The 16,979-nt window shown below is 47.4% G+C and overlaps 1 protein-coding gene across 1 annotated transcript in view; it reads left to right on the top strand.

The window, feature by feature from the left end:
* Window positions 1-15,755, top strand: part of XPR1 (xenotropic and polytropic retrovirus receptor 1) — a 241,988-nt gene extending 226,233 nt beyond the window's left edge. The window contains exon 15 of the mRNA XM_063939797.1: window positions 13,004-15,755. Coding sequence (XP_063795867.1) covers window positions 13,004-13,064 — 61 coding nt within the window. The 3' untranslated portion in view covers window positions 13,065-15,755. The remainder of the gene's footprint in view (window positions 1-13,003) is intronic.
* The last annotated feature ends 1,224 nt before the right edge of the window (window positions 15,756-16,979 follow it).

Genomic DNA, 16,979 nt, shown 5'->3' with positions numbered 1-16,979 from the left:
ATTTGCCTTGACATTTTTTGTTGTCCAGTATAAAAGTCCTGGCAGCAGCTATATGGATGCAGAACATGTCAAGACTTGATACAATTACCTGCGAGATTCCGTTGGAACCTCGCATTATGCGTGGCTGCGGGCATATTGGGTTACTATGGTACGGACACCATTTTCTGCATGGGTAACTCAGGTGTTATTAGTGCTTGCAATGTTCCCATGGAAACTCACAGCTGATTGTGTCTTCCATAGTGCAGGTTTGTTCTTTATTATTTTATATTTCTCTTACGTCCTAGAGGAACTGGGGTTCCATTTAGTACCATGGGGTATAGACTGGTCCACTAGGAGCCATGGGCACTTTAAGAATTTGATGGTGTGTGCTGACTCCTACCTCTATGCCCCTCCTACCAGACTCCGTTTAGAAAATGTACCCGGAGGAGCCGGTCACGCTTATGGAAGCTCCTGAAGAGTTTTCTGCATTTAGTTTGTTTGTTATTTTCAGGCAGGGCTGGTGGGCACCAGCCTGCCTGCTTCGTGGGACTTAGGGGGAAGAACGGCCCAACCTCTTGAAGGATTAATGGTCGTGTTCCCCGCTGACAGGACACACCGGGGCGGAATGCGTCTCCAGACACCGTACACAGCTGCGTCTCAGTACACTGTACACAGTACCCACACTGGCAAAAACAGCCTTAAAACGGTTTTCTCTCCATTTTAAGCACCGGATTACCTCAGCCAATATAAAAAAAAAGCGGGACGACTGCGCGCCATTGAAGGGGCAGGGCTTCACTATGATCGGATCCAGCAGATCACCAGCGCCATTTTCTCTCTGCAGTGGACACAGACGCTGACTGACAGGGGCGCAGCGCTGACTGACAGGGGCGCGCAGCTCCTCCGGAAAGACGCCAGATTACCTCAGCGGTATCGGGATCATAGCAGAGGGGGAGCGATTATTAGGGTACTAAGTCCCTTGCTAAGCTTTGCATTAGCAATAAGGGCGCGTGGGGGCTGGCTCCAAATAACGGTGTCTCCCTGAAGGGCTCTTTGTGGGTTAATTGTGCTTAACTTTTTCCAGTGTGTATGTGCTATCACATTTACATTATGTCAGGGAAAGAGTGTGTTTCTTGTACAGCGGAGTGTTCCTCTTCACCAGGGGGCTCACTACTGGGTACTCAGGGCAGTGCACCTTCCCAGAATAGCGGGGCTGAACCGGAGTGGGTTAATTCCATTAAGGGAATGATCTTAAATATTTCTACAAAACTATCCCGCAGTGAGAAAGAGATACAATACTTAAGACAGACTGTGGATGAGTTTATGAATAGAGATTCAGTCCCCAAACCAGCGTCTCAATCCCCTCCCATTTGTCCGCAAAAATGATCTCTGACCCATATCCTGCAGTCTGACTCTGACGGAACAGACATGGAGGAGGGTGAGGTGGATTTGGAGGGGGTGGGGGGGGGGGATGCTACTCTGTCACAGGGAATAGAAGAGACTCATAGAGGCTATCAGAGATGTTCTGCAAATTCCTGATAATGTGTCAGAGGAGTGTGAGGAATCTTATTTTAATGTAAAAAAGAAGTCCTCAGTCACTTTTCCTGTTTCAAAGGAATTAAATACCCTGTTTAAAGAACCGTGGGTTAATTCTGATAAGAAATTTCAAATCCCTAAATGGTTGCTCTCATCTTTTCCTTTTCCTCTGGAGGATAGGAAAAAATGGGAAAATCCACCGATAGTGGACGCATCAGTCTCTAGGCTGTCAAGAAAGATTGTATTGCCTGTCCCTGGTGCAGCCTCCGTAAAAGATACAGCTGATTGTTAAATTGAGACTACACTCAAATCATTGTACACAGCTGCTGGGGTGGCCCAGAGACCCACTTTTGCGTGTGCATGGATCACATAAGCCATTGCTAAATGGTCAGGTAACCTAATTACTCCTGCTGCATATACAGGACTCTGCGAACTTTATGGTGGAAGCCATAAAAGAGATAGGTTTGCTTAATGCACGTACCACTGCTAATGGCTGTGTCAGTACGCAGGGGCTTGTGGCTACGCCAGTGGACTGCTGATGCAGACTCCAGCAAAGGCGTGGAAGGCCCACCATTCATAGGAGAGGCCTTGTTTGGAGACAAACTAGACAAATGGATCTCCAAAGCTACTGCAGGTAAGTCTACTTATCTTCCTTCCGCAGCTCCTCCAGCCAGGAAAGCTTATTCAGCTTCAAATTTACAGTCCTTTCGGACAGCCAAGTTTAAGGGAAAATCCAGAGGTGCTTCTACGACCTTCAGGGGCGCAAGAGGTAAACAACGCAAATCAGCAACTCCAGGTGCTCGGGAACAGAGCTCAGGCTCTGCTCCCTCAAAACCTTCAGCGTGACAGTGGACCGCGAGGCCTGGAGTACGGTCAGGTCGGAGCCCGACTAAAATTCTTCAGTCACATCTGGTCAAGTTCGTGTCGGAATCCCTGGGTAACAGATCTTATTTCCCAGGGCTACAAACTGGAGTTCCAAGAGCTCCCACCTCACAGATTCTTCAGATCAGGCTTACCAGCTTCACAAGAGGCAAGTGTAACTTTACAGCAGGCCATCCAAAAACTGGTACAGACTCGGGTAATTGTTCCAGTTCCACCTCAGCGGTAAAACAAGAGGTACTATTCTGACTTGTTTGTAGTACCGAAACCGGACGGTTCAGTGAGACTGATTTTGAATCTAATATCGTTGAACCCGTATTTACGAGTGTTCAAATTTAAGATGGAGTCTCTGAGTCTCTCAGGTCTGGAGGAAGGGGAATTCCTAGTGTCCCTGGATATCAAGGATGCGTACCTTCACATTCCGATCTGGCTGCCTCATCAGGCTTATCTATGGTTTGTGCTGCAGGACTGTCACTACCAGTTCCAGGCCATGCCATTTGGTCTCTCCTCTGCACCGAGGGTGTTCACCAAAGTGATGGCAGAGATGATGTTTCTACTCCGCAAGCAGGGCGTGAGCATAATTCCGTTCCTGGACGATCTTCTGATAAAGGCTCCGTCCAGGGAGAGGTTGCTGGACAGCATTGGCCTCTCAACCAAACTTCTCTAGTATCACGTGTGGATTCTGAACCTTCCGAAATCTCACCTAGAGCCAACAAGGAGGCTCCCATTCCTGGGAATGATACTGGACACAGAGTTGCAGAAAGTGTTCCTGCCGATGTAAAAGGCATTGGTGATCCAGTCGATGGTTCGGGATGTCCTGAAGTCAACCCGGATATCGGTGCATCTATGCATTCGCCTTCTGGGGAAAATGGTGGCCTCTTACGAGGCGCATCAATACCCTTCCAGCTCGATCTGTTGGACAAATGGTCCGGATCGCATCTTCACATGCACCGGAGGATTTGTCTGTCGCCAAAAGCCAGGATCTCCCTTTTGTGGTGGCTACAGATCTCTCACCTCATCGAAGGCCGGAGCTTTGGAATTCAGGACTAGATCCTGTTAACCATGGACGCAAGCCTCAGAGGTTGGAGAGCAGTCACCCAGGGGGTGCAGTTTCAAGGAAGATGGTCAAGTCAGGAAGTCATCCTTCCAATCAACATTCTGGAACTCGGGGCCATATACAACGCCCTTCTGCAGGCCTCTTATCTTCTTCAGGATCAGGCCATTCAGGTCCAGTCGGACAATGTGACGGCTGTGACGTACATAAACCGACAGAGGTGTCAAGAATTCTCTTTTGGGCAGAAAAAACACTGTGGCGTTGTCAGTGGTCTTCATTCCGGGAGTAGACAACTGGGAAGCAGACTTCCTCAGCAAACACGACCTGCACCCGAGGGAGTGGGGCCTTCACCCGGAGGTGTTCCGGTGCTTGACATGTCGGTGGGGATATCCACAAATCAACATGATGGCCTCTCATCTCAACAGGAAGCTCAAGCGGTATTGTTCCAGGGCGAGAGACCCACAGGCAGTGGCAGTAGACGCTCTGACGACTCCATGGGTCTATCAGATGGTGTTTGTGTTTCCTCCACTTCCTCTGATCCCAAGAATTCTCAAAAGAATAAAAAGGGAAAAGGTTCAAGCAATACTCATTGCTCTGGACTGGCCAAGAAGGGCCTGGTACACGGACCTTCTGGAGATGCTCCTCGGGGATCCGTGGCCTCTACCTCTTCGCGAGGATCTTCTGCAACAGGACCCGTTCGTCTATCAGGACTTACCACGGCTACGTTTGACGGCATGGAAGTTGAACGGCTGATTCTAGCCAGAAGAGGGATCCCTAATAAAGTTATCGCGACTATGATCCAAGCCAGGAAGGGTGTAACATCTAAACATTACCAGCGTATTTGGAAGAAATAAGTCTCTTGGTGTGAGAGCAGAACTTATTCTGCGGTGGAATTTCACCTGGGAAGCTTCCTGCTTTTTCTGCAGGCAGGTGTGGATCTGGGCTCCATAAAAGTCCAGATTTCGGCCTTGTCCATTTTCTTTCAAAAACAATTGGCTTCTCTCCCTGAGATCCAGACATTTTTGAAAGTTGTTCTGCGCATCCAACCTCCCTTTGTGCCTCCCACGGCACCTTGGGATCTCAGTTTGGTACTGCAGTTCCTCAAATCGGACTGGTTTGAACCGTTACAGGAGGTGGACGTAAAATATCTTACGTGGAAGACAGTCACACTGTTGGCCTTGGCTTCAGCAAGACGTGTGTCGGAGCTGGGGGCTTTGTCTCACAAGTGCCCCTATTTAATTTTCCATGAGGACAGAGCTGAACTCGGAACTCGTCAGCAATTTCTTCCGAAAGTGGTGTCTGCGTTTCACGTCAACCAACCTATTGTGGTTCCGATTATCACCGACACTTCCACTACTTCAAAGTCTTTGGATGTTGTGAGGGCTTTGAAGGTGTATGTGAAGAGGACAGCTCATCACAGGAAATCCGTCTCGCTGTTCTTTCTATATGATCCCAATTAAATTGGGTGTCCTGCTTCAAAGCAGACAATTGCACGCTGGATGAGGCTCACTATCCAGCATGCTTATTCCGTGGCAGACATGCCGGTTCCAAAATCTGTACAGGCTCACTCTACTAGGTCGGTGGGTTCTTCCTGGGCGGCTGCCCAGGGTGTCTCGGCTTTACAGCTCTGCCGAGCAGCTACTTTGTCAGGTTCGAACACATTTGCAAAGTTCTACAAGTTTGATACTTTGGCCTCTGAGGATCTTCAGTTTGGTCAAACAGTTCTGCAGGAACTTCAGCACTCTCCCACCTCTTTTGGAAGCTTTGGTACATTCCCAGTATCCTCTAGGACGTAAGAGAAAATAGGATTTGAATTACCTACCGGTAAATCCTTTTCTCGTAGTCAGTAGAGGATACTGGGCGCCCACCCGGTGCTTCATTCTTCCTGCACTGTTACTTGGTTAAGTATTGTTGGTTCAGCTGTTGCTGTTCCTGTTTAAAGTTGGGTTAGCATTGCTTTCCTCTATTTTGTGTGTGCTGGTACGGAATCTCACCACTATCTTTATCCTTCTCTCAAAGTATGTCCATCTTCTCAGGCACAGTTTCCTATACGGAGTCTGGTAGGAGGGGCATAGAGGGAGGAGCCAGCCTACACTAACAAATTCTTTTTTTTTATTTTTTATTTTATTATTTTTATTCACGGGATCACAAATACAATCAGATACCAACAGGTAATGGTTTCAACAGATTACATTGGAGGTATAACATAACATTTGGTGGTTATACAGATGATTGGGAAAAGAACAGTGACCCATTTTTAACCCAGAGAGCGGGTAGTGTAAAATAGAGAAAAGGGCCAGTCGGTAGCGCAGCTATCCGACTAGCGTTAGGAGGTAAGAGTAGAAGAAGGTCAAAGAGAAAAAAGACATGGAAGAAGAGAAAGGGACAGAATAGAATAGAGTAGGATCCCCGGGAGGGTCTCTTCAAATATGGTGCAGGGTATCACAGAGTAAAGGGTGATGGGGCATGCTGGGTAGCCAGCCATGGGTACACTATCAAATTATTAAAGTGCCCATGGCTCCCAGTGGACCCGTCTGAACCCCATTACTACTAAATGGAATCCCAGTATCCTCAACGGACTGCGAGAAAAGGATTTACCGGTAGGTAATTAAAATACCGGTACTTTCTCTGACGTCCTAAGTGGATGCTGGGGACTCCGTCAGGACCATGGGGAATAGCGGCTCCGCAGGAGACAGGGCACAAAATTAAAAGTTTGACCACTAGGTGGTGTGTACTGGCTCCTCCCCCTATGACCCTCCTCCAAGCCTCAGTTAGGTTTTTGTGCCCGTCCGAGCAGGGTGCAATCTAGGTGGCTCTCCTAAAGAGCTGCTTAGAAAAAGTTTGTTAGGTTTTTTATTTTCAGTGAGTCCTGCTGGCAACAGGCTCACTGCAACGAGGGACTTAGGGGAGAAGAAGTGAACTCACCTGCGTGCAGGATGGATTGGCTTCTTAGGCTACTGGACACTAGCTCCAGAGGGACGATCACAGGTACAGTCTGGATGGGTCACCGGAGCCGCGCCGCCGACCCCCTTGCAGATGCCGGAGAGAGAAGAGGTCCAGAAACCGGCGGCTGAAGACTTCTCAGTCTTCATGAGGTAGCGCACAGCACTGCAGCTGTGCGCCATTGCTCTCGGCACACTTCACACCAACGGTCACTGAGGGTGCAGGGCGCTGGGGGGGGCGCCCTGGGCAGCAATGAAAGTACCTATTCTGGCTAAAAATACATCACATATAGCCTCTGGGGCTATATGGATGTATTTAACCCCTGCCAGGTTGTCAGAAAAACGGGAGAAGAAGCCCGCCGAAAAGGGGGCGGGGCCTATTCTCCTCAGCACACAGCGCCATTTTCCTACACAGCTCCGCTGCTAGGAAGGCTCCCAGGCTCTCCCCTGCACTGCACTACAGAAACAGGGTAAAAACAGAGAGGGGGGGCACTTATTTGGCGATATTAATAATATTTAAGCTGCTATAAGGGGAACACACTTATTTAAGGTTGTCCCTATATATTTATAGCGCTTGGGTGTGTGCTGGCAAACTCTCCCTCTGTCTCCCCAAAGGGCTAGTGGGGTCCTGTCTTCTATCAGAGCATTCCCTGTGTGTCTGCTGTGTGTCGGTACATGTGTGTCGACATGTATGAGGACGATGTTGGCGTGGAGGCGGAGCAATTGCCTGTAATGGTGATGTCACCCCCTAGGGAGTCGACACCGGAATGGATGGCTTTGTTTATGGAATTACGTGATAGTGTCAGCACGCTGCAAAAGTCGGTTGACGACATGAGACGGCCGGCAAACCAGTTAGTACCTGTCCAGGCGTCTCAAACACCGTCAGGGGCTGTAAAACGCCCTTTACCTCAGTCGGTCGACACAGACACCGACACGGACACCGAATCTAGTGTCGACGGTGAAGAAACAAACGTATTTTCCAGTAGGGCCACACGTTATATGATCACGGCAATGAAGGAGGCTTTGCATATCTCTGATACTGCAAGTACCACAAAAAGGGGTATTATGTGGGGTGTGAAAAAACTACCTGTAGTTTTTCCTGAATCAGAGGAATTGAATGAAGTGTGTGATGAAGCGTGGGTTACCCCCGATAGAAAACTGCTAATTTCAAAGAAGTTATTGGCGTTATACCCTTTCCCGCCAGAGGTTAGGGCGCGCTGGGAAACACCCCCTAGGGTAGATAAGGCGCTCACACGCTTATCAAAACAAGTGGCGTTACGGTCTCCAGAAACGGCCGCCCTCAAGGACCCAGCTGATAGGAGGCTGGAGAATACACTAAAAAGTATATACACACATACTGGTGTTATACTGCGACCAGCAATCGCCTCAGCCTGGATGTGCAGTGCTGGGGTGGCTTGGTCGGAATCACTGACTGAAAATATTGATACCCTGGATAGGGACAATATTTTATTGACTATAGAGCATTTAAAGGATGCATTTCTTTATATGCGTGATGCACAGAGGGATATTTGCACTCTGGCATCAAGAGTAAGTGCGATGTCCATATCTGCCAGAAGAAGTTTATGGACGCGACAGTGGTCAGGTGATGCGGATTCCAAACGGCATATGGAAGTATTGCCGTATAAAGGGGAGGAATTATTTGGGGTCGGTTTATCGGATTTGGTGGCCACGGCAACAGCCGGGAAATCCACCTTTTTACCTCAGGTCACCTCCCAGCAGAAAAAGACGCAGTCTTTTCAGCCGCAGTCCTTTCGTTCCTATAAGAACAAGCGGGCAAAAGGACATTCATATCTGCCCCGAGGCAAAGGAAAGGGTAAGAGACTGCAGCAAGCAGCTCCCTCCCAGGAGCAGAAGCCCTCCCCGGCTTCTGCAAAGGCCTCAGCATGACGCTGGGACCTTACAAGCGGACTCAGGGGCGGTGGGGGGTCGCCTCAAGAATTTCAGCGCACAGTGGGCTCACTCGCAGGTGGACCCCTGGATCCTGCAGGTAGTATCTCAGGGTTACAGGTTGGAATTCGAGACGTCTCCCCCTCGCCGGTTCCTAAAGTCTGCTTTGCCAACGTCTCCCTCCGACAGGGCGACGGTATTGGAAGCCATTCACAAGCTGTATTCTCAGCAGGTGATAGTCAAGGTACCCATTTTACAACAGGGAAAGGGGTATTACTCCACGCTATTTGTGGTACCGAAGCCGGACTGCTCGGTAAGACCTATTCTAAATCTGAAATCTCTGAACCTGTACATACAAAAATTCAAGTTCAAGATGGAGTCACTCAGAGCAGTGATAGCGAATCTGGAAGAAGGGGACTTTATGGTGTCCTTGGACATCAAGGATGCTTACCTCCATGTCCCAATTTGCCCTTCACACCAAGGGTACCTCAGGTTCGTGGTACAGAACTGTCATTATCAGTTTCAGACGCTGCCGTTTGGATTGTCCACGGCACCCCGGGTCTTTACCAAGGTAATGGCCGAAATGATGATCCTCCTTCGAAGAAAAGGCGTATTAATTATCCCTTACTTGGACGATCTCCTGATAAGGGCAAGGTCCAGAGAACAGCTGGAGGTCGGAGTAGCACTAACCCAAGTAGTGCTCCAACAGCACGGGTGGATTCTGAATTTTCCAAAATCCCAACTGATCCCGACGACACGTTTGCTGTTCCTAGGGATGATTCTGGACACTGTTCAGAAAAAGGTGTTTCTTCCGGAGGAGAAAGCCAGGGAGTTATCCGAACTCGTCAGGAACCTCCTAAAACCAGGAAAAGTGTCTGTGCATCAATGCACAAGAGTCCTGGGAAAAATGGTGGCTTCTTACGAAGCGATTCCATTCGGCAGATTCCATGCACAAATTTTTCAGTGGGATCTGCTGGACAAGTGGTCCGGATCGCATCTGCAGATGCATCAGCGGATAAACCTGTCGCCAAGGACAAGGGTGTCTCTGCTATGGTGGTTGCAGAGTGCTCATCTGTTAGAGGGCCGCAGATTCGGCATACAGAACTGGGTCCTAGTGACCACGGATGCCAGCCTGAGAGGCTGGGGAGCGGTCACACAGGGAAGAAACTTCCAGGGCGTGTGGTCAAGCCTGGAGACGTCTCTTCACATAAATATACTGGAACTAAGAGCAATCTACAATGCTCTAAGCCTGGCAAAACCTCTGCTTCAGGGTCAGCCGGTGTTGATTCAGTCGGACAACATCACGGCAGTCGCCCACGTAAACAGACAGGGCGGCACAAGAAGCAGGAGGGCAATGGCAGAAGCTGCAAGGATTCTTCGCTGGGCGGAAAATCATGTGATAGCACTGTCAGCAGTGTTCATCCCGGGAGTGGACAACTGGGAAGCAGATTTCCTCAGCAGACACGATCTTCACCCGGGAGAGTGGGGACTTCATCCAGAAGTCTTCCGCATGATTGTGGTCCGTTGGGAAAGACCAATGGTGGACATGATGGCGTCCCGCCTCAGCAAAAAACTGGACAGGTATTGCGCCAGGTCAAGAGACCCTCAGGCAATAGCTGTGGACGCTCTGGTAACACCATGGGTGTACCAGTCAGTGTATGTGTTCCCTCCTCTGCCTCTCATACCCAAGGTACTGAGAATTATACGGCAAAGGGAAGTAAGAACGATACTCGTGGCTCCGGATTGGCCAAGAAGGACTTGGTACCCGGAACTTCAGGAGATGCTCACGGAAGATCCGTGGCCTCTACCTCTAAGAAGGGACCTGCTTCAGCAGGGACCTTGTCTATTCCAAGACTTACCGCTGCTGCGTTTGACGGCATGGCGGTTGAACGCCGGATTCTAAAGGAAAAAGGCATTCCAGAGGAAGTCATCCCTACCCTGATTAAAGCCAGGAAGGAAGTGACCGCACAACATTATCACCGCATTTGGAGAAAATATGTTGCGTGGTGTGAGGCCAGGAAGGCCCCCACGGAGGAATTTCAACTGGGTCGATTCCTACATTTCCTGCAAACAGAATTGTCTATGGGCCTCAAATTGGGGTCCATTAAGGTTCAAATTTCGGCCCTGTCGATTTTCTTCCAGAAAGAATTGGCTTCAGTTCCTGAAGTCCAAACTTTTGTCAAAGGAGTACTACATATACAGCCCCCGGTTGTGCCTCCAGTGGCACCGTGGGATCTCAATGTAGTTTTGGATTTTCTCAAATCCCATTGGTTTGAGCCACTCAAATCGGTGGATTTGAAATATCTTACATGGAAAGTAACCATGCTACTGGCCCTGGCTTCGGCCAGGAGAGTGTCAGAATTGGCGGCTTTATCGTACAAAAGCCCATATCTGATTTTCCATTCGGACAGGGCAGAACTGCGGACGCGTCCTCAGTTTCTCCCTAAGGTGGTGTCAGCGTTTCACCTGAACCAGCCTATTGTGGTGCCTGCGGCTACTAGCGATTTGGAGGACTCCAAGTTGCTGGACGTTGTCAGAGCATTAAAAATATATATTTCAAGGACGGCTGGAGTCAGGAAGTCTGACTCGCTGTTTATACTGTATGCACCCAACAAGCTGGGTGCTCCTGCGTCTAAGCAGACGATTGCTCGTTGGATTTGTAGCACAATTCAACTTGCGCATTCTGTGGCAGGCCTGCCACAGCCTAAATCTGTCAATGCCCACTCTACAAGGAAGGTGGGCTCCTCTTGGGCGGCTGCCCGAGGGGTCTCGGCATTACAACTCTGCCGAGCAGCTACGTGGTCAGGGGAGAACACGTTTGTAAAATTCTACAAATTTGATACCCTGGCTAAGGAGGACCTGGAGTTCTCTCATTCGGTGCTGCAGAGTCATCCGCACTCTCCCGCCCGTTTGGGAGCTTTGGTATAATCCCCATGGTTCTGACGGAGTCCCCAGCATCCACTTAGGACGTCAGAGAAAATAAGAATTTACTCACCGGTAATTCTATTTCTCGTAGTCCGTAGTGGATGCTGGGCGCCCATCCCAAGTGCGGATTGTCTGCAATAATTGTACATAGTTATTGTTACAAAAATCGGGTTATTATTGTTGGGAGCCATCGTTTCAGAGGCTCTTTTCGGTTATCATACTGTTAACTGGGTTCAGATCACAAGTTGTACAGTGTGATTGGTGTGGCTGGTATGAGTCTTACCCGGGATTCAAAATCCTTCCTTATTGTGTACGCTCGTCCGGGCACAGTATCCTAACTGAGGCTTGGAGGAGGGTCATAGGGGGAGGAGCCAGTACACACCACCTAGTGGTCAAACTTTTAATTTTGTGCCCTGTCTCCTGCGGAGCCGCTATTCCCCATGGTCCTGACGGAGTCCCCAGCATCCACTACGGACTACGAGAAATAGAATTACCGGTGAGTAAATTCTTATTTTTTTTTTATTTTTTTCTTTATTTTTTTTTTAAATTGTTATACATTGTCAGAATATGTAAAAATAATGATGGCAACAGCAATCAGCCGTGGTAATTTACTGTGCCTAATTGATCCCCTGGGGCCTATCCAATTAGCCCCGTAAGCTGGCACTCATCGCAGATTTTTTGGGGGACCCAATGAGGTCCCGGAAAGATTACACGATAAGTGCCCTGTTTTCGCAATCACTGCCACAAAAACACAGGTACGGGAACTTATCCCAGGTCCTATGTTTTTACGGACGAAAATGGGACATTTTTTTTGTGGACAAAAACAGGCTACAATTGAATTGAAAAACACCCATCAGGCAAAATAATTAAATGCCTGTTGTAGTTTTTTCTTTTTCCCTTCTAAGAATTTTCGGTGCGGATTGGTGATGATGATAGATATATAGATACATATAGATATATATAGATACATATAGATATATATAGATAGATAGATAGATAGATAGATAGATAGATATAGATATATATATATATATATATATTACACACACACACACACACACACACACACACACACACACACACACACACACACACACACACACACACACACACACACACACACACACATAGTCCGGCACTCCCTATAGTGAGCAAATCGCCCCGGTGCCCTCAGAGAAGCTGTTGCTAATAGAAAAACAAATGCTGCTGCACTCAGGGACTTCTGAAACAACGATGTATTGAAAAGGTCACATAGAAAAGGACATCAACGTTTCGGGGGTCCTAGCCCCTTTGTCAAGATCTTAGAGAGAGACACACACATTCACTATATATGTATGTATATTTTGCGGAAATAGGTTTATCAGCAGTGCTACATATTAACACCAGCACCACATGGCAATATTTGTAATGAAGTGTTACAGATCAAAATACAACAGTAACTTATTTCTAGGTTGTACACCTAGAATTATCACGTGCCTTCTCATCCACAGTGTACATTAAGCCTTCACAAGAGATAAAGTGGAGACTGATAAGGAGAGATACATGACCAGCCAACCAGCTTCTGTCATATTTCAAACACGGCCTGTCACATGGCTGTTAGGAGCTGATTGGCTGGTACTTTATAACTCTTTATCCGTCTCCACTTTATCTCTTGTTAAGGATTAATTCAGCTAAGGGTTTACCACCTACAGTGGAAGGTGTGATATGTATTGTAATAAAGGGCATGCTGGCTGCACAGGAAGTTGATAGCTAACTGCTTTTTCTCCATCATTGTGTCTCCTAGGAGCAAGGGCCGAGACGCCAAGGTCTTGATTGATGACACTGATGATGAAGCCAACACATGAATCAGTTGCTGCATTCAAAGTCCACTCTCCGACCATCTCTTTCAGGCTTTCATCCCCTCTCATGGCTTCTTGCTGTCCTGTCTCCCTGCACCCCATGATTATGGGGCTGGCCTCCTCCAATCCTGCCTACCCCACTTTATATGATTTTGGTTCCCCACAATTCATGGACAGAACTAACAAAAGAAGCCAAGGACAGACCTTTCTATATCTGAGGCTATCAAAAACGGATGGACTGTCATGAAGTTGGTGGGTGGTCAGAAAACACCTGTGCGCCAGTTCTCCCAGCTTATTGCTTGCCTCACGTCAAACAGACTTGAAATATTTATTAATTTCTTGCACTGTGGTGCCACATACAGCAGCCTGTGCTAGGGTTGCAATGCTCAACACTTCTCTTTTTTTTATTTTCCTCCATTCCTCTCCTCGTTGCCCTTTTCTCCACTTCCATATTCATGTATTTGTTTGTAATGCATTGTGATATTTTGCGTTCCCACCCCCCCAGCAGTGCTGGAAGGGGTCCCAATAAAAAAAAAGGGGCTGGGGGAGTGACAGAGCTTAGAGGGGTTAACACCCTTCATTTAAACCTTCATCAATCCATTGTTTTAAACCAAAGTTTTGTTTTTCTTACTCACTGTAGTCTTCTCCCTACCTTCCCTGATCTTCTTGCTGGATGTGTTCAGATCCTCCAGGCTCATCTTAGTGGTGTGCAGCCACCTCCATATCTGACAGAAGCCAGTCCTACATGGGCCTGTATTCTGCTCTTTGTAAGAGCCGAGCACTGCCTCCAATAGCCTCAGCACCCTGCACTTAGGAGTTGTGCTTATCCGTTTTGCTGCTGAGTTTATAAAGCCATGGGGTAGTGGATTACAGGCCTCACGCAGCAGGGTGGTTAGAATTGCCATTCTCTTCCTTACTGCCAGATAAATGACATCTACACATTGCATATTGATGGTGCAATGAATGTTTGAAGTATTTTCTGTGGCGGCAGACTCATGCTGCCGTCATCTATCTCATTGCTGCCTTTTGGGTTCTACCCACATTTGCCAGCAGACCTTCCCACAAGGGCTGACAATAGGGAACCAGTCTTAAACTCCCCCCCACCGTACCCAGCACTGCAGTAGATGCACAATGCAGTAATTGGGAAGGGGGCAGCAGACCTCATTTATAGAAAGTAGAGCTTGGCTTTGAAGAGTTCATTCTCACCTTCTCCATGAGACGGGTTCAGAAACACGACACGGCTGCCCCCTCTCTCACCTGTTTGCTTTCTCGTTAGTGCAAGGACAATCTTTTGAACTAGACCTCCGCTTGGTGACAATTTACCTCTCCGCGAGTGTCTCTCCCAGCACTTCTCCCTCCTCCTCTTTTACTAATGTACATTTGAGTGGGGGTGGGGCACTGGTAGACACTGAGGGTTGTGGCCGGTGCTTTGTAGCTGTGTATGTGCATTGCTGTTCAGCTTGGCTTTTTGTCCGTGCGCATGCTTTGTCCATTCCTTCTGTGTCATGGAGGGAATCATTGTGTTTTTAGAAAGGAGCTCAACTGCTGAGCATAGGGAGAGAGCACCAGTTGCTTTTCCTGTTGAGTCCTGTTGTCATGGAAATTATCTATACACTGGTATTGGGAACATTAGCCCATTCAAACACACCACCTACAACTGTAATTGATTATTCTTCTGTTGTAGTTTAAGAGCAAATTCCTTACCTAGCAGTAAATTGTAACATTTACCTGTATGGAGTAGTCCCGAAAGATTAGTTGCATTATACGTGGATTACAAGTCCCTCTACCACCAGATTTATACATCGTAACTGAGTCATGTCAGGCTTTGATCAGCGCATTCCCTAATTTATGGCTTGACTGTTGGGAATCCATTGTTCTGTTTAGAAGAATACCTGGGTGGATGACTAACCTTCATCTTAAAGGTCATACTGCACCTTCCTGACATGCAAATGTTACTTTGGTCCTTTTTAATGTTGTTGGGGACAGTCGTCATAATCTGTGTTGTCACAGGATTGTCCCACACTGTTCTAGACACACAAGGAGAGAGAACTCACTACTATTTCAGAGGACACCAGCTAACAGGAGCTCGCTCCCTGCCTCAGACAGAAACCTGGCTCAAGCTTGGTAGCTGTGACGTAACAAACGTGTTCTTCTTGTGTAATATGTGATGTAAGTCCGTGGAGCAAGGGAATGGTTCTGGAAGCGGGAAGTAGAACGCCAGGGATTAAAGGGGAATTTAAGCACACTCCGTCCCTCCCTGCTCCCCTCTCCAGCTCTCTTTCTGCTAGATGTCTACACTATCAGCACTGTGACTTGTTCTTTCTGGTGCATTCCTATCTCGTGTCCCTGCACCCCTCACATCTTGTCTTATATTATTTCTCCTACAATTCTGTTTTCCCCATCTATCTCCTGTCCACACTGTTTTCTTCCTCCCTTTTCTACCACTCTGTCCTCTCTCTGATAAGAGAGCACATGCTGACCCTTGCTTGCTCTTCTCTGTGGCTATGCTGATAGCTTTCTATTCCCGTTTGATGGATATAAAGAGTACCTTTTTTTTAAATTACTGTGGAGTACCTTCTGGTCAGTAGGAACATTCGGCACAAAGTGCTTCTGGTTTGTAGATTGTTTAAAGAAAAACTTATGTGGCTTTATGTGTTTTTGTTTTTTGTTTTTTTTTGGTAAAAGAAAAAGAAAATTGTTCTGTCTGTTTTGATTTATTTGGTATATAATAACTGAGTGGCCTTTAGTCATTTTATGTAAAGTTCTATGGAAAGAGCAAAAGGTTGCCTTATCAGATTTGTTGGCTCCATATAGATAAAGGGTTTCACATCCGTTCTTTCAGGATTTGTGTCTACATACCTACGTAGCAAAGTTATTTAAACCACAACATTAATCCCCATTTTCATGGCTGCAGCCATGTGGTCCCAGTCACCCACAATTGTATGGTAATCACCTTCACTTGTGTAGTGTAAGAAGTCCTGTCCTGATTATTGGGTATATTTGATTTGTTTAGACACTTTTTTTTTTTTTTAAGGAGGTTGTTTTGGGGGGGGGGTTTCCCTGTTTTGTTTTTAGAATTATTGGTGTCATTGATTTACGTGTATGCGTTGTGTTCCAGACTTCTTCTCTAAAAATCCCTTGGCCACTGCATGTGATATACATTTAGGGGGTCATTCCGAGTTGTGCGCTCGTTGACGATTTTCGCTATACTGCGATTAGTCGCTTACTGCGCATGCGCAAGGTTTGCAGAGCGCATGCGCTTAGTTATTTTACACAAAAGTTAGGTATTTTGCTCACGGCACAACAAAGCTTTTTCATCGCTGTGCTGATCGTAGTGTGATTGACAGGAAGTGGGTGTTTCTGGGCGGAAACTGACCGTTTTATGGGAGTGTGTGGAAAAACGCAGGCGTTCGAGTTGCAAAACCCAGGAGTGGCTAGAGAAACGGGGGAGTGGTTGGGCAAAAGCTGGGTGTGTTTGTGACGTCAAACCAGGAACGAAAAGGATTGAGCTGGTCGCAATGGCTCAGTAAGTCTGGAGCTACTCAGAAACTGCTAAGAAATTTCTATTCGCAATTCTGCTAATCTTTCGTTCGCACTTCTGCTAAGATAAGATACACTCCCAGAGGGCGGCGGCTTAGCGTGTGCAATTCTGATAACAGCTAGCGAGCGAACAAGTCGGAATCACCCCCTTAATCCTGTATAGAAAGCCAGTTCTAAGATATCAGCAAAATGTTGCTAGCACTAAGATTTTCCTTCATCCGCCAGTTAGCATTTTTATTAGTATTTATGTAGGCATGTGTAATAAAGGTGTGTACACACGGTGAGATAAATCTGTAAGATTTTGACTCTATAGTCAAAATCTTAAGAAAAGTTAGTGCACATCTCAAGGTGTTTAGGCAGCTTGTGATACAGATTCGATCC

The sequence above is a fragment of the Pseudophryne corroboree genome, chromosome 9 (genome assembly GCF_028390025.1).
Source record: "Pseudophryne corroboree isolate aPseCor3 chromosome 9, aPseCor3.hap2, whole genome shotgun sequence".
Lineage (NCBI taxonomy): Eukaryota > Metazoa > Chordata > Amphibia > Anura > Myobatrachidae > Pseudophryne > Pseudophryne corroboree.
This window is presented reverse-complemented; position numbering and strand designations above follow the sequence as displayed.